This window comes from Dipodomys merriami, unplaced genomic scaffold (genome assembly GCF_024711535.1).
Source record: "Dipodomys merriami isolate MVZ:Mamm:240054 unplaced genomic scaffold, mDipMer1.0.p SCAF_106, whole genome shotgun sequence".
Classification (NCBI taxonomy): Eukaryota; Metazoa; Chordata; class Mammalia; order Rodentia; family Heteromyidae; genus Dipodomys; species Dipodomys merriami.
In genome coordinates, this window is record NW_027202338.1 from 4,074,284 (window position 1) to 4,096,519 (window position 22,236).

The following is a 22,236-nucleotide window of genomic DNA, read 5'->3' on the forward strand; positions in this document are numbered from 1 at the left end:
ATACATTCAATGTGGGCCTGCACAGGGAGGCTTAAGTTCCCACTGAGACCTGATGTTGTCAACCAAGCAAGTCATGCTGATAGTGTGTATCCTTAGTAACATAATTGAAATAGCACTTTGGTGGCTTTCCTCTCAACTCATGAGGTCCATTAAACACTATACCTGCCCAAAATGCCTCAAAACTGTTAAGTCATCAAACAAGGGAAGTCTGAGAAACCATCACCACTGTTATTGCAAGAGTCTAAGGGAACAGGATTACTAAATATAATAAGATATCCTGGATGGGACTTTGACATAAAGAACACTGGTAAAAATGAAGGCAATCTAAACAAACTATGGACTTTATTTAAAATGCTGTGCTGATATTGATTCACTAATTGTAACAAATGTATCATACTAGTGGGAGATGTTAATGATGAGGGGAAATAGGAGTGGAATATAGGACTTTTTGGTACTGTTCTTGCAAAATTTGTATAAATCAACAACTATCCTAAAAGGCTCCTTTTGTTTTCTGGAGAAGCTGAGTCCTTACACTTATGCATTCTATCGTGGAGCCACAGCCCAACCCTAAAAAGACTTCTTTACCTAAAATTAAGTTCTAAGGCCCCACCCCCAGATGTAAGCAGAAACTATGGGAGAAAAAACCCTTGCCCTCAGCTCTCCTGCAGCTCTGCTGCTGGGATGGAAGCAGAGAAAGTCTCTTAACAGGTGATTTTCACATTGTACACTGAATGATTGCCTGGAGGCAAATGCCCAGCTCTCTCCGGGCCTCCAGGGCAGGCACAGGGGCTCACCTTCCGGATCTCAGTGGGGGCTGTGTGCTTAGACGCCTCTGTGTAGCTGAGAGTCTGGGGAGTCAGAAGACAGCTGCTCAAGAACTCAATTTAATATGATTTACAAGTAGACACGTACAAAACACACCTAACAATGTACAAGTCACTGTAAGACAATGGATGGACCCAGAGCACAGAGCCCCTGCTGTGGGGAGGAGCCAACCTGCTGGTGATTTCAGTTTGCACCCGCTGATTCTCCACATCTCCACCTCATCCAACAGAACAAACTCACACCGGCAGCTAAGACTGAAGAGCCTCTGCCCCCCTCCCCCCATCAAGCCTCCCAGCTCCAGGCAATATAGAATTGAAAGGAGTGGATGACTATTAACCTGCAGAGGATTAAGCCTCTGGTCCCCGCACAGGGACTTCAGAGCTGTCTGGTGACATCTCTGCCTGTGCACAGCCAAATGGGCCAGAGAAACTGGCCAAGAGGAATAGGATAAATGGGAGTGGTGAGGGAGGGGGGCGCAAACACTCTGCAAAGACCCAGGGAGGCAGGACAGGGCTGGAGCTGGAGCCCCCCAGAGTAGCTGCCAGCAGGGAGTCACCACTGCAGAGGGCCAATGTCAGCTGCCAGCTCCTCCTCCTCCTCCTCCTCTTCCTCCTTTAGTGGAAAGGGCTTGACAGGCCACTTGACTCTGACCACAGGCTCCACGTGTTCCTGAAGGCGATGCCGCTTCATGTGGGCATTCCGACTCTTGATCTTGTCGAACACCCTGTTGAGCCAGAGGACGTGGGTCAGACAGGGAGGAGGTGAGTGGCCAAGGGAGGGACCATAGGCTAAGGCCCGGAAGGACCAGCTACCTCTCACACTCTCTGCATGGAAAGACATCCTGGCCCTCCACACTTCCTGGCGGCTCAGGGGTCCGCTTTGGGCCTGTGCTTGGGCTGGGACTGAGGATGGACTCTCTCCTATAGGTCTTGGTCTTTATCTTCAACTCTGGAGTTGGACGGTGGCTAGATCGTTCCCGAGGGCTGCAAGTGACCTGCAGAGAGGCAAAACCATCAAGGTGCTGAGTGTGACCCTTGTGAGGGAAAGATAGGCTAGGCACCCAGGAGCTTTACAGGAAGACCTTCCCTTGAGACTGCTCCCCCCACCCTTCCAACTACAGTGGCTGTGTGTGTGTGTGTGTGTGTGTGTGTGTGTGTGTGTGTGTGTGTGTGTGTGTGTGTGTGTGTGTGTGTGTGTGTGTGTGTGTGTGTGTGTGTGTGTGTGTGTGTGTGTGTACATGCACCTGCCCATTGGGACCACGATGCACTCCAGCCTCCTTCCCCCTTGGTCCGCTAACCTTTTCTTCTGTCCTTTCTACCTCATCCAATTCTCTCCTGACCCTCTTTTCTAGTCCAGGGGCTCGGCCGCAGTCAAACTTGATCACTTTTTTCCAGATGTAATAATACTCAACACACTGTGCTACAGTCTTTGTCTGGATCTAGTGGAGGAAAACGGAAGTAGGCTGTTGGTGGCACCTCACAGGCCCCTAAGTGCCCCAGCCAGCTACCACCTGGTGACAACCCTACTGTACCACTGGTCTAGTGGTACCTGGCTTGGGGGGCCCAAGCCCACCCAGCACAGGCAGGGTCCACCCAGGCGATAACAGGATCCAAAGTGAAGCCACACATTAGGCACCCACCATCTAAGGCTAGCCCAGGAAGTTCTTCCCATGGGAAGACCTAGAGGCGGTGCTTTTTTTATCACTCAGCCCTTACAGGCAGACAGACCTGAAGAAGCCTTGGAAGCAAACTGGCCCACTCAAGGTGAGGGGTTTTGAGGACACAGTTGAAGCCAAAGGCACTCAGGCCCTGCCCCTTTGTCCTTCCCTCTGTCCTAAGAAGAGTTCTCTTGGGGGCTGGGAAGGTGGCTCAGTGGTAGAGCGCTTGCCTTGCATGCATGAAGCCCTGGGTTCAATTCCTCAGCACCACATAAGCAAAAAAAGAAAAAAGCCGGAAGTGGCGCTGTGGCTCAAGTGGTAGAGCGCTAGCCTTGAGCTGAAGAGCTGAGGGACAGCACCCAGGCCCAGAGTTCAGGCTCCCAACCAACTGGACCCAAAAAATAAGTAAATAAATTTAGCCGGGCCCTGGTGGCTCACGCCTGTAATCCTAGCTACTCAGGAGGCTGAGATCTGAGGATCGTGGTTCAAAGCCAGCCCAGGCAGGAGAGACCGTGAGACTCCTATCTCCAATAAACCACCAGAAAACCGGAAGTGGCGCTGTAGCTCAAGTGGTAGAGCGCTCGCCTTGAGCTGAAGAGCTGAGGAACAGCGCCCAGGCCCAGAGTTCAAGCCCCACGACCGACAAAAAAAAAAAAAAAAGAGTTCTCTTTAAAGGTTGAGTTCTGGGGCTGAGAATGTAGCCTGGTGGTGGGGTGCTTGCCTAGCATGCAGGAAGCCCTGGGTTCGATTCCTCAGTACCATTTAAAAGGAAAAAGCTGGAAGTGGTGCTGTGGCTCAAGTGGTAGAGTACTAGCCTTGAGCAAAAGCAGCTCAGGGACAGTGCCTAGGCCCTGAGTTCAAGCCCCAGTACTGGCAAAGAAAAGGAAAAGGAAAGGAAGGAAATGGAGGGCTGGTGTACATGTCAGTGGTAGAGCCCACACTGAGCATGCTCAAGGCCCTCCAGTACATTCCCAGGAACTGCCCACCCCTCCTCTGGAAACTCCTCGGGACATTTCAGTGGGTAGTAAGTTCATGCCAGAAATCCTTTCTGCACATCACTGTTTCGGCTTTGTGTATTCACAAGCTAGAAGTTGAAACAGAGCATTTGTGACATAAAGAAACACCATAAATTAAAAAGAAAAGGCAGCTGAGTTTCTGATCCTGAACAAGGGAAAGTTTCTGATTCTGAAACAATAGGAAGCAGATTTACAGCACCAGCCAAGGTCCTGAGAGAAACATTCACAATCTTTGAGCAGTGGTAGCCAAGCCTCACCGTCTTGTGGATCAGGTGAAAGTCCTTCTTGTGGGCGCAGAATGCCTTCTTAAAGAGCCTCTTCTCCATGGGGGTCCAGATGTCTGAGCCTGTGGGAGAACACGGCCAAGAGGAAGAGATATTTCTCCCTGTGGGACCACAGCCAGAGTGGAAGTGCAGACCACCCTCCACATTAAAGCCGCCATTCCCCAGCACCAAACGTGTGCCAGTGCCAGGTGACCCACAAAAAACCTTGCAGTACTCTAGTGGCAACCAAGACTTCAGTGGCTTGCTAGGGGACGTGGCCCAGGCAGCAGTGAGAAAACACAGCGAGCCTGGTGCTGGTGTCTCATGCCTGTAATCCTAGCTACTCAGGAGGCTGATATCTAAGGATCACGGTTCAAAGCCAGCCCGGGAAGGAAAGTTTGGGAAACTCCAGAAAACTGGAAGTGGCACTGTGGCTCGAGTGGTAGAGCACTTGCCACTTGCCTTGAGCTGAAGCTCAGCGCCCAGACCCAGAGTTCAAGTCTCATGACCAAAAAAAGAACACACTGGTCAGGCCCCTGAGGAGGAGAAGGTCAAGGCAGAGTGTACCACTGGGCCTGATTTGTTGGCAAGGCTCTCAACCAGGCCCTGGAGTGCCTGCCCTTCCCACACTTACCTGTGTATCGATAGTCAGCCAGTGGGTGGGCACGTGACTTCTGGGGTCCTCGGAGTAAGAGAGTCTCTAGGGCAACCTGGAATGAGGGCAGGTGCAGGCTACTCATAGGGCAGGGCAGGGTGGGAAGTGGAGTAGCACCCGCACTTCTGCATTCATGTGGACATTACAGTCATCCTCACAGCCTCTCCTACTACCAGGGTCCTCAAAGTGGGTGGTCCTAGGGCAAGGACAGCAGTAGGACTTGGCCACACCATGGGGTGTGGTGCCATTCTGGCCCCAGCGCCCACTCCCGCAGAACAAGGCCTGGTGCTGGAAAGCCTGGCCCTCAATGGGCTGGACTCACTTTATCCACAGCACACCATGGTGGCTAGTAAGCCTCGCACAGTGACGGCTTGTTTTGTCTTTCTTAAAATACAGGCCCTGTGAGGGCAAGGATGTATCCCCAGCATCATCAAGAATAGATGGGTCATTTCTGGGCTCCAGTGCAGAATGGAGACCCCTTATTCAAAAAGGATAAAAAAAAATTCCAGGATGGTGGCTGGGAATGTGACTTAATACTAGAGTGCTTGTCTTGCATGCATGAAGCTCTGGGTTTGATTCCTCAGTACCACATAAAAGAAAAGGCCAGAAGTGGCTCTGTGGCTCAAGTGGTAGAGTGCTAGCCTTGAGCAAAAGAAGCTCAGAGACAGTGCCCAGGTCCTGAGTTCAAGCTCCAGGACTGACCAAAAAAAAAAAAGAATTACGAGATGGTGACACCCACAGAAGGATGGGCATATAGGAGGTATTCAATAAGAATGCACTGCATGCCAAACACTGCCCCACAGCCTGACAGAAAGCGAGGCCACCACCTAACGCCTGCCTTCCTAACAACAATGCCTCCCACTACTCAGAGTTGGACTTAATTTCCTAACTGAGAGATGGGGCTGTATAGTAGTTTTCAGATGCAGCCTTTTCTCTTAACAGTCCTGGGGTTTTGAACCTAGGGCCTCACTAGGTGGTGCTCTACTACCTGAGCTATGCCTATTTTAAAAAGTTATTGTTATTCTAAAGGTGATGTACAGAGGACATTACCAGTTATGTAATGCCACCCCTTTCCTCGTTCTTTCCCAGTTTTTCTCTCCCATCGCATCCACCAGTTCTTTTTTTTTTTTTTTGCCGGTCATGGGGCCTGAACTCTGGGTCTGGGCGCTGTCCCTCAGCTCTTCAGCTCAAGGCTAGCGCTCTACCACTGGAGCCACAGCACCACTTCTGGCTTTTTCTGTTTATGTGGTACTGAGGAATCGAACCCAGGGCCTCATGCTTGCAAGGCATGCACTCTACCGCTGAGCTACCTTCCCAGCCCCCGCATCCACCAGTTCTATAGTTCATTTTTAACGTAGTGTCCAGTGAGTACCATTGCCTTAGTGTCCAGTGAGTACCCTTTTGCCTTAATTTTTAGCCTGGACTGAAGGTCCTCCTAGCTCTGCTCCTTGTACAGCTATGATTATAGAGCCAGGGGATTATGCCTGGTCTTTCAATCAAAGGATGAAGATGGACAGACAGTGCCTGTGACTTTCAGGCCAGCCTAGACTACCCAGTGAGTTCCAAGCCAGTCTGGCCTACTCAGTGCGATTCTGTCTGAATAAACAATGAAGACAAGAACATATGGACAGGGCTAGGAAGTTGGCTCAGTGGTAGAGCGCTTGCCTTGCATGCCTGAGGCCCTGGGTTCTATTCCTCAGCACCACATAAGCAAAAAGAAAAAAGCCGGAAGTGGCACTGTGGCTCAAGTGGTAGAGCACTAGCCTTGAGCTGAAGAGCTGAGGGACAGCGCTCAGGCCCAGAGTTCAGGCCCCGGAAAAAAAAAAAAAAAAACAAACATATGGACACAACTTGAGCTGGATTTGTTGCTCCCTTCCCCACTGCACCCCTTCTCCAAGGATCAGTAATGATGGGACAAGTGGAACCCACAGCTGAGCGTCCACGACAATCCCACTCTAGCCTGGCCCAGCCCAGCCTCACCTCAATGCTGCCCTGGGCTTCGTGCAGGCAGTGCAGAGCGAGCTCCAGGTTGGTGCCCCCTCCTGGCATCACACTAGAGCATGCCACGTTACAGAGCTCTGTCACTGCGGTTCCGGTTGCAGCAAGCAAGGCGCGCAAGGGTTAGGAAAGATGAAGGAGTCAGGAGCTGGTCAGGTGGACACCTCCCTTCCTCCCTCCCTCCCTCGCACTTCTCTGTGGACAAGGAGGGTGAGCAGAAGCCTTCCCTGGGCTCTACATAGCTCAACTAGCCACTGGGTCAAAGGAGAAGACAGAACACAGCTGGGGAGAAGCGACCCTGGGAGGGGGAGACTCCCTGGTACTGGTGGGGAAGGAGGAGCTTTTCAGTGAGACCCCAGAGCCTCAGCCACCTCTGTCCTGTGTCTCGGGATTGGTCATCACATCTCCCCATGGCTTCCAAACCAGAGCTGCCACATGCTTGTCCACTCCAGCCAGAGATCTCTCCTGCAGCTCCGGGATCTCAGCCTGAAACCGGCTCCCTATGTTGATGTGTCTGGAAGAGATACGCTGGGGTGACCAAGATGAGAAGCAGAGGCCTACGCCAGCCACAGCCTGCTCTGTGGGCCCCGATGCCATCTTGCAAACACATTTCGGGAACCTCTCTAGGGTCACCTCCTTCCTCCTCTGCCTCTCTTAGGGTCTTGGACAGGGAGGTGCATGCAGATAACTGGCCACATCTGTCCAGCCACAGACTGCGCTGTGGGCTACACCATCACTAACTCTGCTCAGAGCCCCAAGGACAGGCTGTCCCACATGCCACATGTCTGCCAGAGAAAGAAGTAGCAGGGGAACTTCCTGCATCGATCTAGAGAAGCCCACTATTTGCAAGGAGACTCTGCAGTCTGACCTGACCTTCTATGAAGCAGCATCTTGGGGAAAAGTGATGCTGGGCCCCACCGTCTGTGAAAGACCCTCTTGTAGAGGATGCCTGGTTCTCACTGCTCCAACTCACGGTTCAATGCTGATCTTCGTGTCATCCTTCACCACACAGATGCCAAAAGAGCCATCCACTTGATCTAGAAAACACACAACGAAAAGCCTCAAGTGGACCAAGTGGACATGACCCCTTTCGGCTGCCTTTGTTGACACAGCCAAATACAGGCCATGAGGATACCTGGGAGGGAAAGGACGTCTGAAAAAGCTGAGAAAGGAACTCAACAAACCAATTAACGAATGACAGTGACACATTGGTACTAAACTAGTAAGGGAAGGTCTCTGGAAACTGTCATAAAGGCATACAGCATATAGAGAAATATTTACTCAAGAAAATGGATGAAATCTTGATAAGAACAAGCATTTGTGGTATTTGAGCCAGGGCCCGCTCTTTCCTCACCCAGCTTCCAAGGCTGCATATGGAGGTTCCACCCAGGGAGGGGTAAACAAAACAAGGCTCTCCCCTGGTCCCCACGCTTCAAGATGTTCAAGGCAGGCAGAATGACAACTTCTCACCAAAGAATACTGATGTTATTTTAAAAGTGGAAATTCTGGTGTGAAAAAGTACAATAGTGAAAATGGAGCTCAACAGGCTTAAGTTGGCAGAAGGAAATAATTAGCAAACTAGAAAATAGATCAGTAGATATTATGGAATCTGAATTAAAGAAAAAGAAATAATAAAAGTGAAGAGAACCTCTGAAGTGTGGGACACCATTAAATGTAATACTCACATGTAATGGGGTAGAGAAAGGAACAGAACACATTTAAACAATAATGGTAAAAATTATAAACATGTCTGTGAAGCTCTATGAACTTCAAATAGGACAAATAACAAAGACATCTAGAAGAAGCTTTGGTGTTATCTGGCGTGAACAAGGCCCTGATTCCAACCTGAACACTGAGGAGTAAGTGGGGGGTGGGGAGGTGTACATCTAAATAAGATGCTGAAAGTTAAAAGATAAAATTTTCAAAATCGGGGCTGAGAAGGTGGCTCAGTGGTAGAGCGCTTGCCTTGCATGCTTGAGGTCCTGGGTTCGATTCCCCAGCACCACATAAAGAAAAAAGCCAGAAGTGGCGCTGTGGCTCAGGTGGTAGAGCGCTAGCCTTGAGCTGAAAAGCTGAGGGACAGTGCCCAGGCCCAGAGTTCAGGCCCACTACTGGACCCAAAAAAAAATTTTTTTTTCAAAATCGAAACAAGAAAAAAACAAAAGCAAAACTCTTATGAGCCGGGCGCTGGTGGCTCATGTTTGTAATCCTAGCTACTAAGGAGGCTAAAATATGAAGATCATGTTTTAAAGACAGTCTGGGCAGGAGCATCAATGAGACTCTTCGGTTTTTCTTTTATCAGTCGTGAGCCTTGAACTCAGGGCCTGAGTGCTATCCCTAAGCTCTTTTGCTAAAGACTAGCTCTACCACTTTGAGCCACAGCTCCACTTCCAAGTTTTGAGTGGTTAACTGGAGACAATTGTGTCATGGACTTTCCTGCCCAGGCTGGCTTTGAACCCTGACCCTCAGATCTCAGCCTCATGAATAGCTAGGATTACCAGCATGAGCAACTGGTTGCTGGCCCATGAGATTCTTCTCTCCAATTAATCCCCCAAAATTCATAAGTGGAGCTGTAGTTTAAGTGGTAAAGTTCTAGGCTTGAACAAAAAGAGCAAAAGGTTGGGAAGGGGAAACAAAGGAGGAGGCTACAATGCTTGTTAAGAAATGTAATCATTATCTTGCCCATGTAATTGTAATCCCTCTGTACAGTATTTTCACAATTAAAAAAATGTGAAAAAAAGAGCAAAAGGATAACACTCAGGCCCTGAGTTCAAGCCCCAGTACTGAGACAAAAAAAAAAAAAAAAAGGAAAGACTAAAAGAGTATAATGTTACACTTTCATAGTGCCATTAAGGAAATGACACAGAAGGTCAGACAGCGATTGGTCTGACTAAATGGCCTCGGTATTCCTTCTGTCTGCAACACTGTATGCATGTACAGGGTGCTGGCCCCCTAGGGATCCTGGGACACTACTGAGCAGCAACACCAGAGAGAACACTGGACCCGATATCACAGGGAGGCATAGCATGGCCAAGGAGATGCGCCCTGGTCTGTACTACTCACCAAACACAGAGCTGAAGAGCTGGTAGGGCCCCGCCTGGGGTACAGGGCAGAGCGTGTTGAAGTAGAGCCCAGAGCCCTCCCGGATGGGGCTAAGCATGGGTGGTGGGGTGTAGGGGGAGCACTGGAACAGGCCCTTCAGGAGGTGGTCTACCAGGAGCACAGGGGAGGGCAGGCAGCTCTGGTGGCAGCCTCCCCCTGGCGCTGGCTCGCCCAGTGCAGAGGGCGGGGCAGGCAGGAGCAGCGCCTGGGGCTGTGGGCGCTTCTTCCGCTTCCTCTGCTGCCGGCTGTCCTTGCTGTCTCTCTCTTCCCCATCTTTTTCTTGTCCCTGGCGCAAGAGAGCCCAGAGTCAATGGAGGCCACCTATAGCACCGCTCAAGTCTTCTGACTGGCCTCATGGGACAGGCACACCCAGTGGGGCCACACCTGACCCCTCAGCCTAGGAGGCTGGCCCAGCCATCCCTGTGCCAGAGCTGGGATGCTGCGCTCTGCTGGCAGCCGAGGCTCTACCCTCCTATGCTCCTGGTAAGAGGTGTGGGGACAGCATCAGAGACACCAGGTGGCAGTGTGACTAATGAAAACCTATTCCACCAATGCCAGGGGCTCCTGGGACCCAAATGTGGACCCAGCAGGGTTGAAGGGGACCAGACACCATCCCCGAATGCAGCAGAACCTCTCCAGTGTGGTCCTCATGCAGGCTAAGGAGGTGAACCCCGCTTCAAGTGCCCCCTTCACCTGCACAAACCGTGCCACCCCTCCAGCTCACTCCTTAGCCTTAGGGTCTCAGCTTGAGGCTCACAGACTCTGTGTGCCCCTCATTCCCTGATGAATCTTGGCCATCACTGGCTGGCTCAAGTCTGTGTCTTCTACAGGCCTGGGCCAGCATAGGACTCTAGGAGCACTGAATGAGAGATCCAATCAGTACTTCTAGATAAGCACCCACCTTGGCTGCGCCTCCCAGGCGGCGAGGTGCTGGAGTCACAGGGACTGACAAGGGGATCACCAGAGGGGCGGTGGCCATGCTGTCCAAGGACTTCCTGCCTCCTGGGGGACTCTGTCCATCCCCGTCCGGCCTTAGCACCTGTCTTGATGGTTTGCAAAACTCGGTGCCAAATCCCTAAACATAAAGAAGTGAAGGGTCTCTAAGTGTCATGGCCACTTCAGATTCCCAAGCAGGGAAGCTGGGGGGGCCTGGACCAGAGGGAGCAACTGCTGAGTTCCTGCCTGGTAAAGGGGGGGAGGGTCCTGTCCTAGAGCAGCCGATCCCGAAGGCCCTCCCCCAGGATGCTGCCTTCAGCTGCCATTGGCCCCAGAAGCCTCTCCAGCCCCTTCACCTGCTGTTCCTGCTTCCCCCGGGGTGATGGCCACTGGTCACTGTGGAAGCACATGTGGCTGCTCAGCCCCTTCTCGGTGTAGAACATCTGGCTGCAGTTTTTGCAGACAAAAGTGCTCCTTGGTTCTGTCCAATCAGTGGGACCCCCATTGGGCTGGTGGCTATGGGCAAACGAAGCAAGGAGAATGGAAAGAATGATTATTGTATTTTGCTTTTAACTCATATCCACTAGCCACGATTGATAAACCTTTCAACATGCAGGCCATACTCAAACTCTCTAGGCCAGCAGAGCCTCTTCTGGATGGAAGGCCTTCAGCTCATCCTCCCTTCCCCCCCACCCCACCCCACCCAGGGCCACCAAGGACTCTGCCGCAGGGAGAGCCCAGCCAGGACAGGAGGGCTTCCTAGCTTACCATCCACCTGCCACGTTCTCCTCCTTCATTGGATGAGGGAGCCTGTAGATGTTTCCACCCTGTACAAGAAAACACATATGGGTCCACACAACAGAAATGAGAAGGCACTGGAGATCCACATCTAACAGACCCTGAGGGAATACCACCAGAGGAAGACTTTACACCCTTGGATTAGGTAATGGACTCTTAGGTAAGACGCCAAAGCAAAATGAAAGACCAAAAACAAATTGGGACTTCATTACAATGGAAAACTTTTATCCTACAAACGATAGCACAGAATGGGAGAAGCTGTTTATAAGTCACATATCTGAAGCCAGGCACCGGTGGCTCATGCCTGTAATCCTAGCTACTCAGGAGGCTGAGATCTGAGGATCTCGTTTCAAAGCCAGCCCGGGCAGGAAAGTCTGTGAGACTCTTATCTCCAATAAATCACTAGAAAACTGGAAGTGACACTGTGGCTCAAGCAGTAGAGTGCACGCCTTGAGCTGAAGAGCGCAGGGACAGCACCCAGGCCCAGAGTTCAAGTCCCACGACCGACAAAAAAAAAAGTTACACCAATAGCTAAGAAGCCAATGAGAGGGTGTTCAGCATTATTATCCATAATAAAAAGGCAAAACAAAACCACAAGGTGCTACAGGCATGAAGATAGAAAACAGCCAGGCATAATCATACATGACTGTAACCCCAGCCTTTGGGAAGCTGAGAAAGGACCATAAGTTTGGCACACACATTGAGTTCCATGAGACTAGGTTGCATAGTGAGACTGTCAAAAGCCATAATGAAATGTGACTTGACACTCACCAGGTTGATTCTAATAATAATAATGATGATGATGATAATGATAATAATAATAGCTATACCAAACAGTAGGGAAGAATGTGGAGAAATTGTACCCCTCATGTGCAGTAGTGGGTATGGCCTGATAATTCCTCAAACATTGAACATTGACTTCCCATGTAACCTGGCAATTCTACTCCTGGACATCTGCCCAAAGAAACAAGAGCATGTGGGGCTGGGAAGGTGGCTTAGTGGTACAGTGCTTGCCTTGCATGCATGAAGCCCTGGAGCAGAAAAAGCCGGAAGTGGCATTGTGGCTCAAGTGGTAGAGTGCTAGCCTTGAGCTGAAGAGCTGAGGGACAGCACCAGGCCCAGAGTTCAGGTTCTAGGACCACCACCACCAACAACAACAACAAAAAACATAAGAGCGGGCTGGGAAGATGGCTCAGTGGTAGAGCGCTTGCCTTGCATGCCTGAGGCCCTGGGTTTGATTCCTCAGCACCACATAAGCAAAAAGAAAAAAGCCGGAAGTGGTGCTGTGGCTCAAGTGGTAGAGTGCTAGCCTTGAGCTGAAGAGCTGAGGGACAGCGCTCAGGCCCAGAGTTCAGGCCCCACAACTGGACCCCCAAAAAAACCCAAAAAACAAAAAAAAAACACAAGAGCATGCATCCACACAGGCAGCTGGGCAAACATGCTCACACAGCCATGTTCACAATAGCTAAGAGGGAAACAGCCCACCCATGAATAGCTAAAGAAACTCTAGTCTATCCATCCACCAGCATATGGCTCAACCATTAAAGAAACAAACGAGGCCCGGACTTGCACAGGAACACACATGAATCTTGGGAACACAGTGCTAAGTGACAGGAGCCAGGCACAAAGGGCCCCAGTGTATGATCCACTTCTCTGAGATGCCCAGAAGAGGCAGCTCCATAGGAAAGGCTCAGAGGATGGAGAGATGATAGGCAGGCAGAAAGATCAGGGGTGACAACAGACAGATATAAGGGGATGAAGTCACATAGCGGTGAACCTCATGAATCCACTAAAAACTACTCAACCGCACACTTTCAAAAGGTCAGGTGCTCAAGATTTTGAGTAATAAAGCAAAGCAAAACAAAACAAAACACTAGATAGGGGTGGGGCAATGAGAAGGATGCGGGCATTACTAAGGGGTGCGGCTAGACACTTCAGAGTAGGTCCTCAAGCGTGAAGCGGGAGGACCCAGGCTAAAGCGAATTAGGGTGGGCCACACAGCAGGCAACCTTCCAGTAGAAAACACACATATCACGCAGAAGTACTTAAGGAGGCGGGAGGGTGGGGGCTCTCTACCTTCATCTCCTCTGAAGAACTTAAGGAGACAAATCCAGAAGGCAACAGGAGGCAAAAGAAAACAATCAACAAAAAAAGCTTAGTGACATAACAGTGACATAACAGTGCTCTGGTCACCTCTCCATGGTCTCCCCGCTTCAAGCTCAAGCCTGTAATCCTGTAAACCCAGCTGTGTGGGAGGCAGTGATTGGGGGGCTGCAGACCGAGGGCAGCTAGGTGAGTAAGTATGGGGGACTCCATCTCAACCCATTACTGCAGCTACAGGTAGGGGAGGCACAACGGCTTGGGCAGTCATTCCCAACATCCCAAGAGGACCACAGGCCAGGTCCACCTGGACATAGAAGGAGATCCAAGGTAACTAAAAAGGGGTTCAAGTGGTAGATAGGATGTCTTGTATGACGCCCTGAGTTGAGTCCCCAGTATTGGGTACCTGGATTCTGTTGAATATGGTTAGCTTGGACTTCACATCGCGGCCAGGATCGGCGGGAGGCCCACTGGACGAGAAGGAGGCCATGGCCACCTGGCTGGGAGACGCAGCGCAGCACACGTCCATCTTCACCTTGTCCTTCCGGAAGCCGGAGAAGCGCTGGGCTCTGGGGTTCCCCGAGAACAGCCGGTAGCTGGCCCCTCGGGGGCAGGCTGGGCCCTTGTCGGGCCTCGTGGCCCCGGCGACCGCGCAGCCGTCGGCTTGGGCCTGCTTCCCGGGCAGCGGGGCTCCGGGCGGCTCCTCTGCCCCGAGCTGGGGCTGCCGCGCGCCCGCGGCGGGGAAGATGTCCCCCAGGTCCAAGGTCCCTTTGGAAGAGCGCAAGTGCTTGGCCAGAGAAGAGATGTCGGGGTTCCGGGACGCCTCCAGGGGCGCTGGGAGCGACGGCGGGGCGGAGGCCACCTTGAGGCCGCCCTTGGCGTCCCGCCGGGTGCCGCCGCCGCTGGGCGAGGTCTCCCTGGGCGCGGCGGGCGCCGTCTTCCTCCTGCGGGCCGGAGAGCCCTCGGGCTCGGGGTGTCCGGGGCCCCCCTGGAGGGCGTCCGCGGCGGCGGGGGCCGGCGGGGGCGGCTGCTGCGGCCAGGCTCCCTGCAGCGACTTGAGGGCCGCCTGCCGGGCGTCGGCGGGGCGCGGGGCGAAGAGGCGCTGGGACGCCGACAGCACCTGCAGCATCTGCACCTGCTCGTGGCCCGCCAGCGCCTCCTGCGACTTCAGCAGCAGCTGCCGGAAGAGCGGGGCCGCCTCGGCCGTGCCGGGCCCGTCCGGCTCCCCGGGGCTCGGCCAGGACAGGGGCTCGCCGTCCTCGGGCTTGCTCCTCCGGGAAGGCCAGCCGTTGTTGTCCTCGTCCGCTGCGCACGCCTCGCCGGGCGCCTTGGGGGCCGGCGGGTCTTCGGCGGCGCCGGGCGCGGGCTCGGCGGGGCCGGGCTCGGCGCGGGGCTCCGGGGCCTTGTGCAGCACCAGGACCCCGCCGCCCTTGCCCTTGGGGCAGCCGGGCAGGCTCCGCAGCCAAGGGAAGCTGTGGCCCGGCGTCGGGGCGCCCGCGGCGGCGCCTCGGAAGAGCGGCAGTCGGGCGGGCAGGGCGCCGCCCTCGGCCCAGCTCTCCCGGGCCGGGGGCTGCGGCGGCGGCTCCGGCTCCGGGGCGTCGAGGGCACCGTTCTCCGCCGCCCTGGACGGCGCAGCTGCGCGCGCATCCTCCGCAGCCGCCTCCGTCCGCGGGGGCTGGGGATCCTCAGGCCCCTCGGCGCTCCCCGGAGCTCCCGGGGCCGCCGCCTGGGTGCAGGAGGACCCCGCGCCCCGCCCGTCGCCGTCGGAAGGCCCCGCCAGGGCCGGCCCGGGGGACGGGATCTTCTGGTGCACGATGCTGCTCACAATGCAGCGCAGCAGGTCGCGGTTGGGCAACACCGAGCTGGGGGACCTGGCTTCAGGGGGTCCTGGGGGCCGCAGGGCGCTGGGGGGCGGCAGGTCCGGGTGCGGGGGGTCCCCGAAGGCTTCCTCTTCGGGTGGGGCCTCCCGCAGGATGCACAGGCCGTGCTGCACCTCGTAGTGGCGGCGCAGGGAGCGGTAATCGCAGTAGCTCTTGCTGCAGCCCTGCTCGATGCACACGAAAGGCTTGGTCTTCTGGTGCGTGAGCATGTGCCCGGTTCTGCGGGCACACACAGGAGACGTGGCTGAAAAGATGACCTGGTAGGGACTGACCTCCACCACCCTGCCCTTGGATAACCCTTTATCAGAACTAAACAAAACCTACTGAACCCCAAGGTTGGATGGGGAGAGGAGCAGGAGTCAGCACTCCATTGTCTACGTACAGGTGGTCCTGCCGCTTGAAGGCCTTGCTGCAGACTTTGCAGACGTGCTTCCTCTCCTGGCTGTGCGTCAGGTAGTGCTTGCTGAGGGAGCTGGCACTGCTGAACACCTTTCCGCAAAGGCTGCAGTCCAGGAGCGGGTTCTGCGGGGAGCTGTGCTGCCGCTTGCCTTTCCGTGCGCTCCCTGAGGTGGCCCTGCCGCCTTCATCGGCCTCTTTAGGCACCTTCAGGGCGCCTAGCCCCAGGTCTAGACAGAGGGAGAAAGAACAGGTTATCACAGCCCAGGGCACTCCCCAAGGATGCTCTGCAGCTCTCCTGAGTGAAGGTTTTGCAAGGACGGGCCAAGACCTGGACTTCCAGCAGCTCAGGAGCACCAGGAGGGAATGAGGGCCCTGATCAGGCCCCACCCACAGGGCCGTACCTGGTTCCATGCCTGGTGCAGAGGGACAGGAATGGCAGCTGAGTGACATGACAGGCAGAGCTTGAGCCTACACCTTCACCTGCACCCACAGAAGGGCAATCTGCAGGGCAAAAGTGTGAGTCCCTGCACTCATCCAGCCGGGTCTGCTCTAGGCTTTTTACTTCAGAGGTGGCTTTCTACAAAGAGCTCCTGCAGGCACATTAACCTTCCCATTGCTTTTCCTCCTGACCCTGCATGGTGTCAAGAGGGTGTGAAGAGAGTTTTTCCAGGCCTGCAGATTGAACCCAGGACCTCAAAGCATGTGGGCAAGATAGTGCCACATCTCCAGCCCTTTTGTTTGCATTTCATTTTCAAGTCAGAGTCTCAAGTCACAGCCTTGAACTCAAGATCCTCCTGCTTCTACCTCCAGCAGGTATGTGCCACCGTGCCTAGCTTATATTAGGATTTAAGTGGCCTCTGATGCAAGCCTTCCAAATAAAACCCAGCACATGAAAGCATATGTTTGACATGCTCCTGAAAAAAGCTGCCAAGTGCCCAACCGAACTGGTACAGATGTGAAGAACGAAAAAGGAATTGGAGTGGAACTGAGATTGCGATTCACTGCTAGGATGATGGGTCTATTTTCTTTTCCTCCCTTTTTTTTCCTGTTCTGAATCTCCCACCTTTTCTGTATCCCTTGGGGATACAGACCGAGTTGCCTGAGCACCAGCTGAGGAGACGGGACACTCAGGTGGGAGAGGGGAGGTATCCTCAGTTCTGAAAAGTTCAGCAAGTAGAGGAAGAGCACACATGTCTCTCTTGTTCCAAGGAACACAGAGTCAGGCTTGGGGAAAGAAGATTACAGGGCAGTTGACTTTAGGTCATCTGGGTGGGACAGGGACATAAAAAGCCACAGGTCCCTGGGTCACTAGTAAAGGAGGCTTGTCTACACTGACCCATGCAGAATCACCCCTGGATGGTTGGAAGAACTCCTGAGCATCCTGTTAGGCCCTTCCACCCAGGCAGGCAGTCTTACCTTGCAAGGAAGTCTGAGATTCGGAGTCTGCATATTCCTCCAACAGCTTCACAGAGTCACCGTCCTTCCCTGAGTACAGGGACAAAGTATCCAAGTTGTCCTCCAGCACCTCACTGGGCATGTCTGATGCTGGGAGACTGGGGTCCAGGTCTAAACCGCTGAGGCCGGCATAGAGCAGGTCTCGAGTGCTGGGCCCCAGGTCCCGGCTGACAGTGTCGTTGCAGTTGAGCCCCTGGCTGTCTGAGAAGGAAGGAAGGTGCATTTCTGATGGAAGGGCACCCTCGTCCTCAGGGCTGTACGGGTCCATGGCTCTCCTCTGCCCGGTCTTGGCCAAAAGCCACTCTGCAGATGAGCCAGGCTGTGTAAGGAGTCGGAAAGGAGAGAGCACCTGGCGGTGACTAGTTCCTGCAAACCAACACGGGGGAATCAGAATCTGCAGCCAAATGGGCAGAGCGTGGCCTTGAAACTCAAGCAGGCCTAACCAGGTCTGTGCTTGGCCACTTAAAAGCCACGGGACCTGGGAAGCCATTGAGCTTCTGGTGTCCTTATCTGTACACGAAGAGAGATGCATGAATTCCTTGCACATGCTGGACTGAATGCAACTCTTTCTTTAGCCTGGACAAAAATGTCAGACCCTACCTGAAAAATAACTAAAACAAAGAGGGCTGGGGTGTGGCTCAAGTGGTACAGCGCCTGCCTGGCAAGTTGGAGGTCCTGAGTTCAAACCCCAGTACTGCAAAAACAGCAACAATGACTCTGGGAAACAACCCAAGGTTTTTCAGCCTCCAAGCAAGTCCCTATCAGGAAAAAAGATGACAGGAGCTGGTGGTAGAATGGGCAGTGCTTTAACTTACCCAGGCTTCATCATGTCCCTGGCTTGGCAGTGGAGAGCAAAGACAACAACCTGGCCCAGGTATCTGGTACGGCCTCCTGGTGCTGGAAGGAACAGAGAGAATTTTGTTCCCAAAGAATTGCGGTTCTGGGCTAGGAAGGTGGCTTAGTGGTAGAGTGCTTGCCTAGCATGCATGAAGCTCTGGGTTCCATTCCTCAGTACCACATACACAGAAAAAGCTGGAAGTGGTACTGTGGCTCAAATGCTAGAGTGCTATCTTTGAGCAAAAGAAGCTCAGGAACAGTGCCTAGGCCCTGAGTTCAAGCCCTAGAACCCTAGAACTGGCAAAAAAAATTTTGGCTCCCTGACAGACTAAGGCAAAGGTCTCGCCCTTATTTTGCTCAACTTGGCACTTTCTCAGGGAAGAGCTGGGTAATATGGAGGGCATTTATTGAAAATATCATAAAGAAAGTGAACCAGCCACTGCAGCCTAAGCAAAGCCTATTACTTGGGCAGTCAGATGCTTTGTGGGATAAGAGCTTTGAAGTTCTTAGCTAAATATAATCGCGCATAAGCCAGCAGCTGCACACCTAGAGATTTACCTATTGCAGCTGGAACTGGATGGCTACACAGAAACCTGCACACAGACGTTTATTACAGTTTTATTCACAACTGCTCAAATGTATAAGCCACCAAGAAGTCCCTCAATAGGTGAATGGATGCAAAACTCTTACATTCAGCCAGCAGGGACATTATCCTGCCATAAAATAGGGAGCCGTCAAACTGTCAAGAGAGATGGGAAACCTCAAAGGGTGAAAAAGGCAGTATGAGAAGGAAGCATGTTGTTTGGCTGCAACTACATGATGTCCTAGAAAAGGCAAAAGTCAGGGCTGGGAAGGTGGCTCAGTGGTAGAGTGCTTGCCTCACTCACATGAGGCCCTGGGTTGATTCCTCAGCACCACATAAACAGAAAAAGCTACAAGTGGTGCTGTGGCTCAAGTGGTAGAGGTCTAGCCTTGAGCTGAAGAGCTCAGGGACAGCGCCCAGGCCTAGAGTTCAAATCCCATGACTGACAAAAAAAAAAAAAAAAGCACAGTGCAGGGAGGGAAAGTGAGATAAAATGAGGGAGGGGGTAAAAATGTTCGACAAGAAATGTACCATTACCTTACTGATATAACTGCAACCCCTCTGTATATCACCTTTACAATAAAATAAAAATTTAAAAACAAATCCTGTATGCAAATAATCACTTAAAAAAAGAATTGCACAATGTCATGGATGAACTCTAATGTAAATATAGACTTTGTTTACTTAAAGCTTCCATAAGCTGGGCACCCAGTGCCTCACACCTATAATCATAGCTGCTCAGGAGGCTGAGATCTGAGGATCATGGTTCAAAGCCAGCCTGGGCAGAAAAGTCCATAAGAGTCTTTTTTTTTTTTTTTTGGTTCCGGTCGTGGGGCCTGAACTCTGGGCCTGGGCACTGTCCCTCAACTCTTTAGCTCAAGGCTAGCGCTCTACCAGTTTGAGCCACAGCACCACTTCCGGCTTTTCTCCTTTTGCATATGTGGTGCTGAGGAATCGACCCCAGGGCCTCATGCATACAAGGCAAGTGCTCTACCACTGAGCCACCTTCCGAACCCAAGACTCTTTTTTTTTTTGGGGGGGGGTCCGGTTGTGGGGCCTGAACTCTGGGCCTGGGCGCTGTCCCTCAGCTCTTCAGTTCAAGGCTAGCGCTCTACCTCTTGAGCCACAGCACCACTTTCTGCTTTTTTCTTTTTGCTTATGTGGTGCTGAGGAATCGAACCCAGGGCCTCATGCATGCAAGGCAAGCGCTCTACCACTGAGCCACCTTCCCAGCCCCCCAGCCCAAGACTCTTATCTCCAATGAACCACCAGAAAACCAGAAGTGGCACTGTATCTCAAGTGGAAGAGCGCTCACCTTGAACTGAAGAGCTCAGGGACAGCGCCCAGGCCCAGAGTTCAAACCCCGCAATTGACAGAAAAAATTTTTTAAAAAATATTCCATAGATTCCTGAGACTATAGAAGGCTGTGACTTAGACCTAAAAAGACTCTCTGAGCAAGGTCAAGCCTTGCTCTGTGTGAGCAAGAGGCAAAGGCCAAGGCAGGGCTGTGGCCAGCCTGGCTGAGTGGGAAGGCAGGCCTCAGGACTCAGAGCCAGATAAAAAGGCTGCGGGTTTTGTTGTGTTTCCTGCTCCAGGCATCTAGGGAAATCTTTTTTAAGTCACTACTTCACCACTAAACTTAGTGCATGACTTCACTGATCACACAGAACAAAGAATACAGTATTACCCAAACTAACCAGTTTAAAAAGCCACAAAACAATTACAACACACAAGTGGCAACAACCAACCCTAGGGGCTCAGGGAAGAATCTGACTCCCAGAGTTTCCATTTTAAAACACTGCTGGTGGCTCACACCTGTAATCCTAGCTATTCAGGAGGCTGAGGATCCTGGTTGCAATCAGCCCAGGCAGGGAAGTCCATGAGACTCATCTCCAGTAAACTACTCAGAAAAAGCCAGGTGCTGTGGTTCAAGGGGTACAGCCATAGCCTTGAGCAAAAGAAGCTTAGGGATAGAGCCCAGACCCAGAGTTCAAGCCCCAGGACTAACTAAATAAAAAATAAATAAATATTATAGCATTCAAACATTCAAAGTGCCCCCATGAAGAGGCATGCAAACTAACAAAAAAGATAGTCTTAGCCAGGAGCTCATGTCTCTTATCCTAGCTACTCAGAAGATTGAGATCCGAGGATCATGGTTTGAAGCCAGCCAGGGGCAAGAAAGTCCATGAAATTTTTATCTTCAATCACCCGAAAGCAAGAAGTGGAGCTATAACTCAAGAGGTAGAGCACTAGCCTTGAGGAAAAAAAAAAATAAAGGGCTGGGAAAGTAGCTCAGTGGTAGAGCACTTGCCTTACATACATGAGGCCCTGGGTTCGATTCCTCAGCACCACATAAGCAGAAAAAAAAGCCGGAAGTGGCGCTGTGGCTCAAGTGGTAGAGTGCTAGCCTTGAGCTGAAGAGCTGAGGGACAGCACCCATGCCCAGAGTTCAGGCCCCACGACTGGACCAAAAAGCTCAGTCAGGAGGCTGAGATCTGAGGATAGTGGTTCAAAGCCAGCCTGGGCAGGAAATTCCGTGAGACTCTTACCTCCAATAAACCACTAGAAAACCAGAAGTGGCACTGTGGCTCAAGTGGTAGAACGCTCACCTTGAGCTGAAGAGCTGAGGGACAGTGCCCAGGCCCAGAGTTCAAGCCCCACAACCGGCCAAAAAAAAAAAAAAATATAGCTCAGGGACAGCACCCAGACCCTGAGTTCAAGCTCTAGGACTAGCACAAAAGTAAGTAAGTAAGCCGGGCGCTGGTGGCTCACGCCTGTAATCCTAGCTACTCAGGAGGCTGAGATCTGAGGATTGCGTTCAAAGCCAGCCTGGGCAGGAGAGACCGTGAGATGCCTATCTCCAATAAACCACCAGAAAACCGGAAGTGGAGCTGTAGCTCAAGTAGTAGAGCGCTCGCCTTGAGCTGAAGAGCTGAGGGACAGTGCCCAGGCCCAGAGTTCAAGCCCCACGACCGACCAAAAAAAAAAAAAAAAGTAAGTAAATAAATAAATAAAGGTCTGTTCAGATGCTGCCCACATCACACAAATAAAATCATTCTGTGTCTGTCATCCTTCACTAAGCATAATGTTTTAAAGGTTCATTCACACCATAGCACGTATCCGTATTTCATTTTTATGGCTAAATAATAAAATATATATACTACTTCACTGCCTGGATAAACCTAACCTCAACCTGAAAGAAAAATTATAATAAAAATAAATAGCAGTGAATGTTTATTGAGGCTTTATTATGTACCAAAGAACTACTATAATCGCTTATATTTTCTTTAGTTCTCATATACCTCTTGGGGACATGTACTATGTTATTAACTTTATTTCATTGTAAGGAAAATGAGGCCCAAAGAAGTAAACTTGGCCCAAGTCAGTTTGGATCCAACCGTGAGTGATCTGATTTGAAAGTCCTTCTGCTATTATTACACACTTGAGATTGGAACACCTGTCCAACCCTCAGTACCTCCATTTCCAAGTTGAAAAATCAAGTGAGAGTCCTCCTCTAGCCATAGAACCAATGTATAACTTTAACCGATGGTTAACTCATTTCTCTGATTACTCAGAGGGTCGATTTCGGGTTTTTACAAAGTAGAACCAGGATACTTACAAAGGAAAATCCTTTTCTAGAGTTAGCTAGTGGATGAAACCACAGTTTCTTACTCTCCAAAAGCTGATTTTAGCAGGAAATGCAAATAAACATTAAAAATCAAGTACATTAAT

At 51.9% G+C, this 22,236-nt stretch overlaps 1 protein-coding gene across 4 annotated transcripts in view; it reads right to left on the reverse strand.

Annotated features, from left to right (window-relative positions):
• Window positions 1–863: 863 nt before the first annotated feature.
• The window catches only part of LOC138814502 (zinc finger protein 541-like), a 28,959-nt gene continuing 7,586 nt past the window's right edge, over window positions 864–22,236 (reverse strand). For 2 of the 4 annotated variants that reach the window (XM_070003425.1, XM_070003435.1), the window contains exons 3-18: window positions 17,900–17,981; window positions 17,046–17,450; window positions 15,613–15,856; window positions 13,757–15,449; window positions 11,221–11,279; window positions 10,809–10,968; window positions 10,418–10,591; window positions 9,478–9,802; window positions 7,388–7,451; window positions 6,786–6,928; window positions 6,397–6,500; window positions 4,396–4,471; window positions 3,756–3,844; window positions 2,123–2,263; window positions 1,638–1,819; window positions 864–1,549 (exon numbers count right to left, since the gene is read on the reverse strand). In XM_070003425.1, coding sequence (XP_069859526.1) covers window positions 1,378–1,549; window positions 1,638–1,819; window positions 2,123–2,263; window positions 3,756–3,844; window positions 4,396–4,471; window positions 6,397–6,500; window positions 6,786–6,928; window positions 7,388–7,451; window positions 9,478–9,802; window positions 10,418–10,591; window positions 10,809–10,968; window positions 11,221–11,279; window positions 13,757–15,449; window positions 15,613–15,856; window positions 17,046–17,352 — 3,933 coding nt within the window. In that variant the 5' untranslated portion in view covers window positions 17,353–17,450; window positions 17,900–17,981 and the 3' untranslated portion in view covers window positions 864–1,377. The remainder of the gene's footprint in view (window positions 1,550–1,637; window positions 1,820–2,122; window positions 2,264–3,755; window positions 3,845–4,395; window positions 4,472–6,396; window positions 6,501–6,785; window positions 6,929–7,387; window positions 7,452–9,477; window positions 9,803–10,417; window positions 10,592–10,808; window positions 10,969–11,220; window positions 11,280–13,756; window positions 15,450–15,612; window positions 15,857–17,045; window positions 17,451–17,899; window positions 17,982–22,236) is intronic. The other 2 variants (XM_070003405.1, XM_070003414.1) reach the window with 2 other exon arrangements.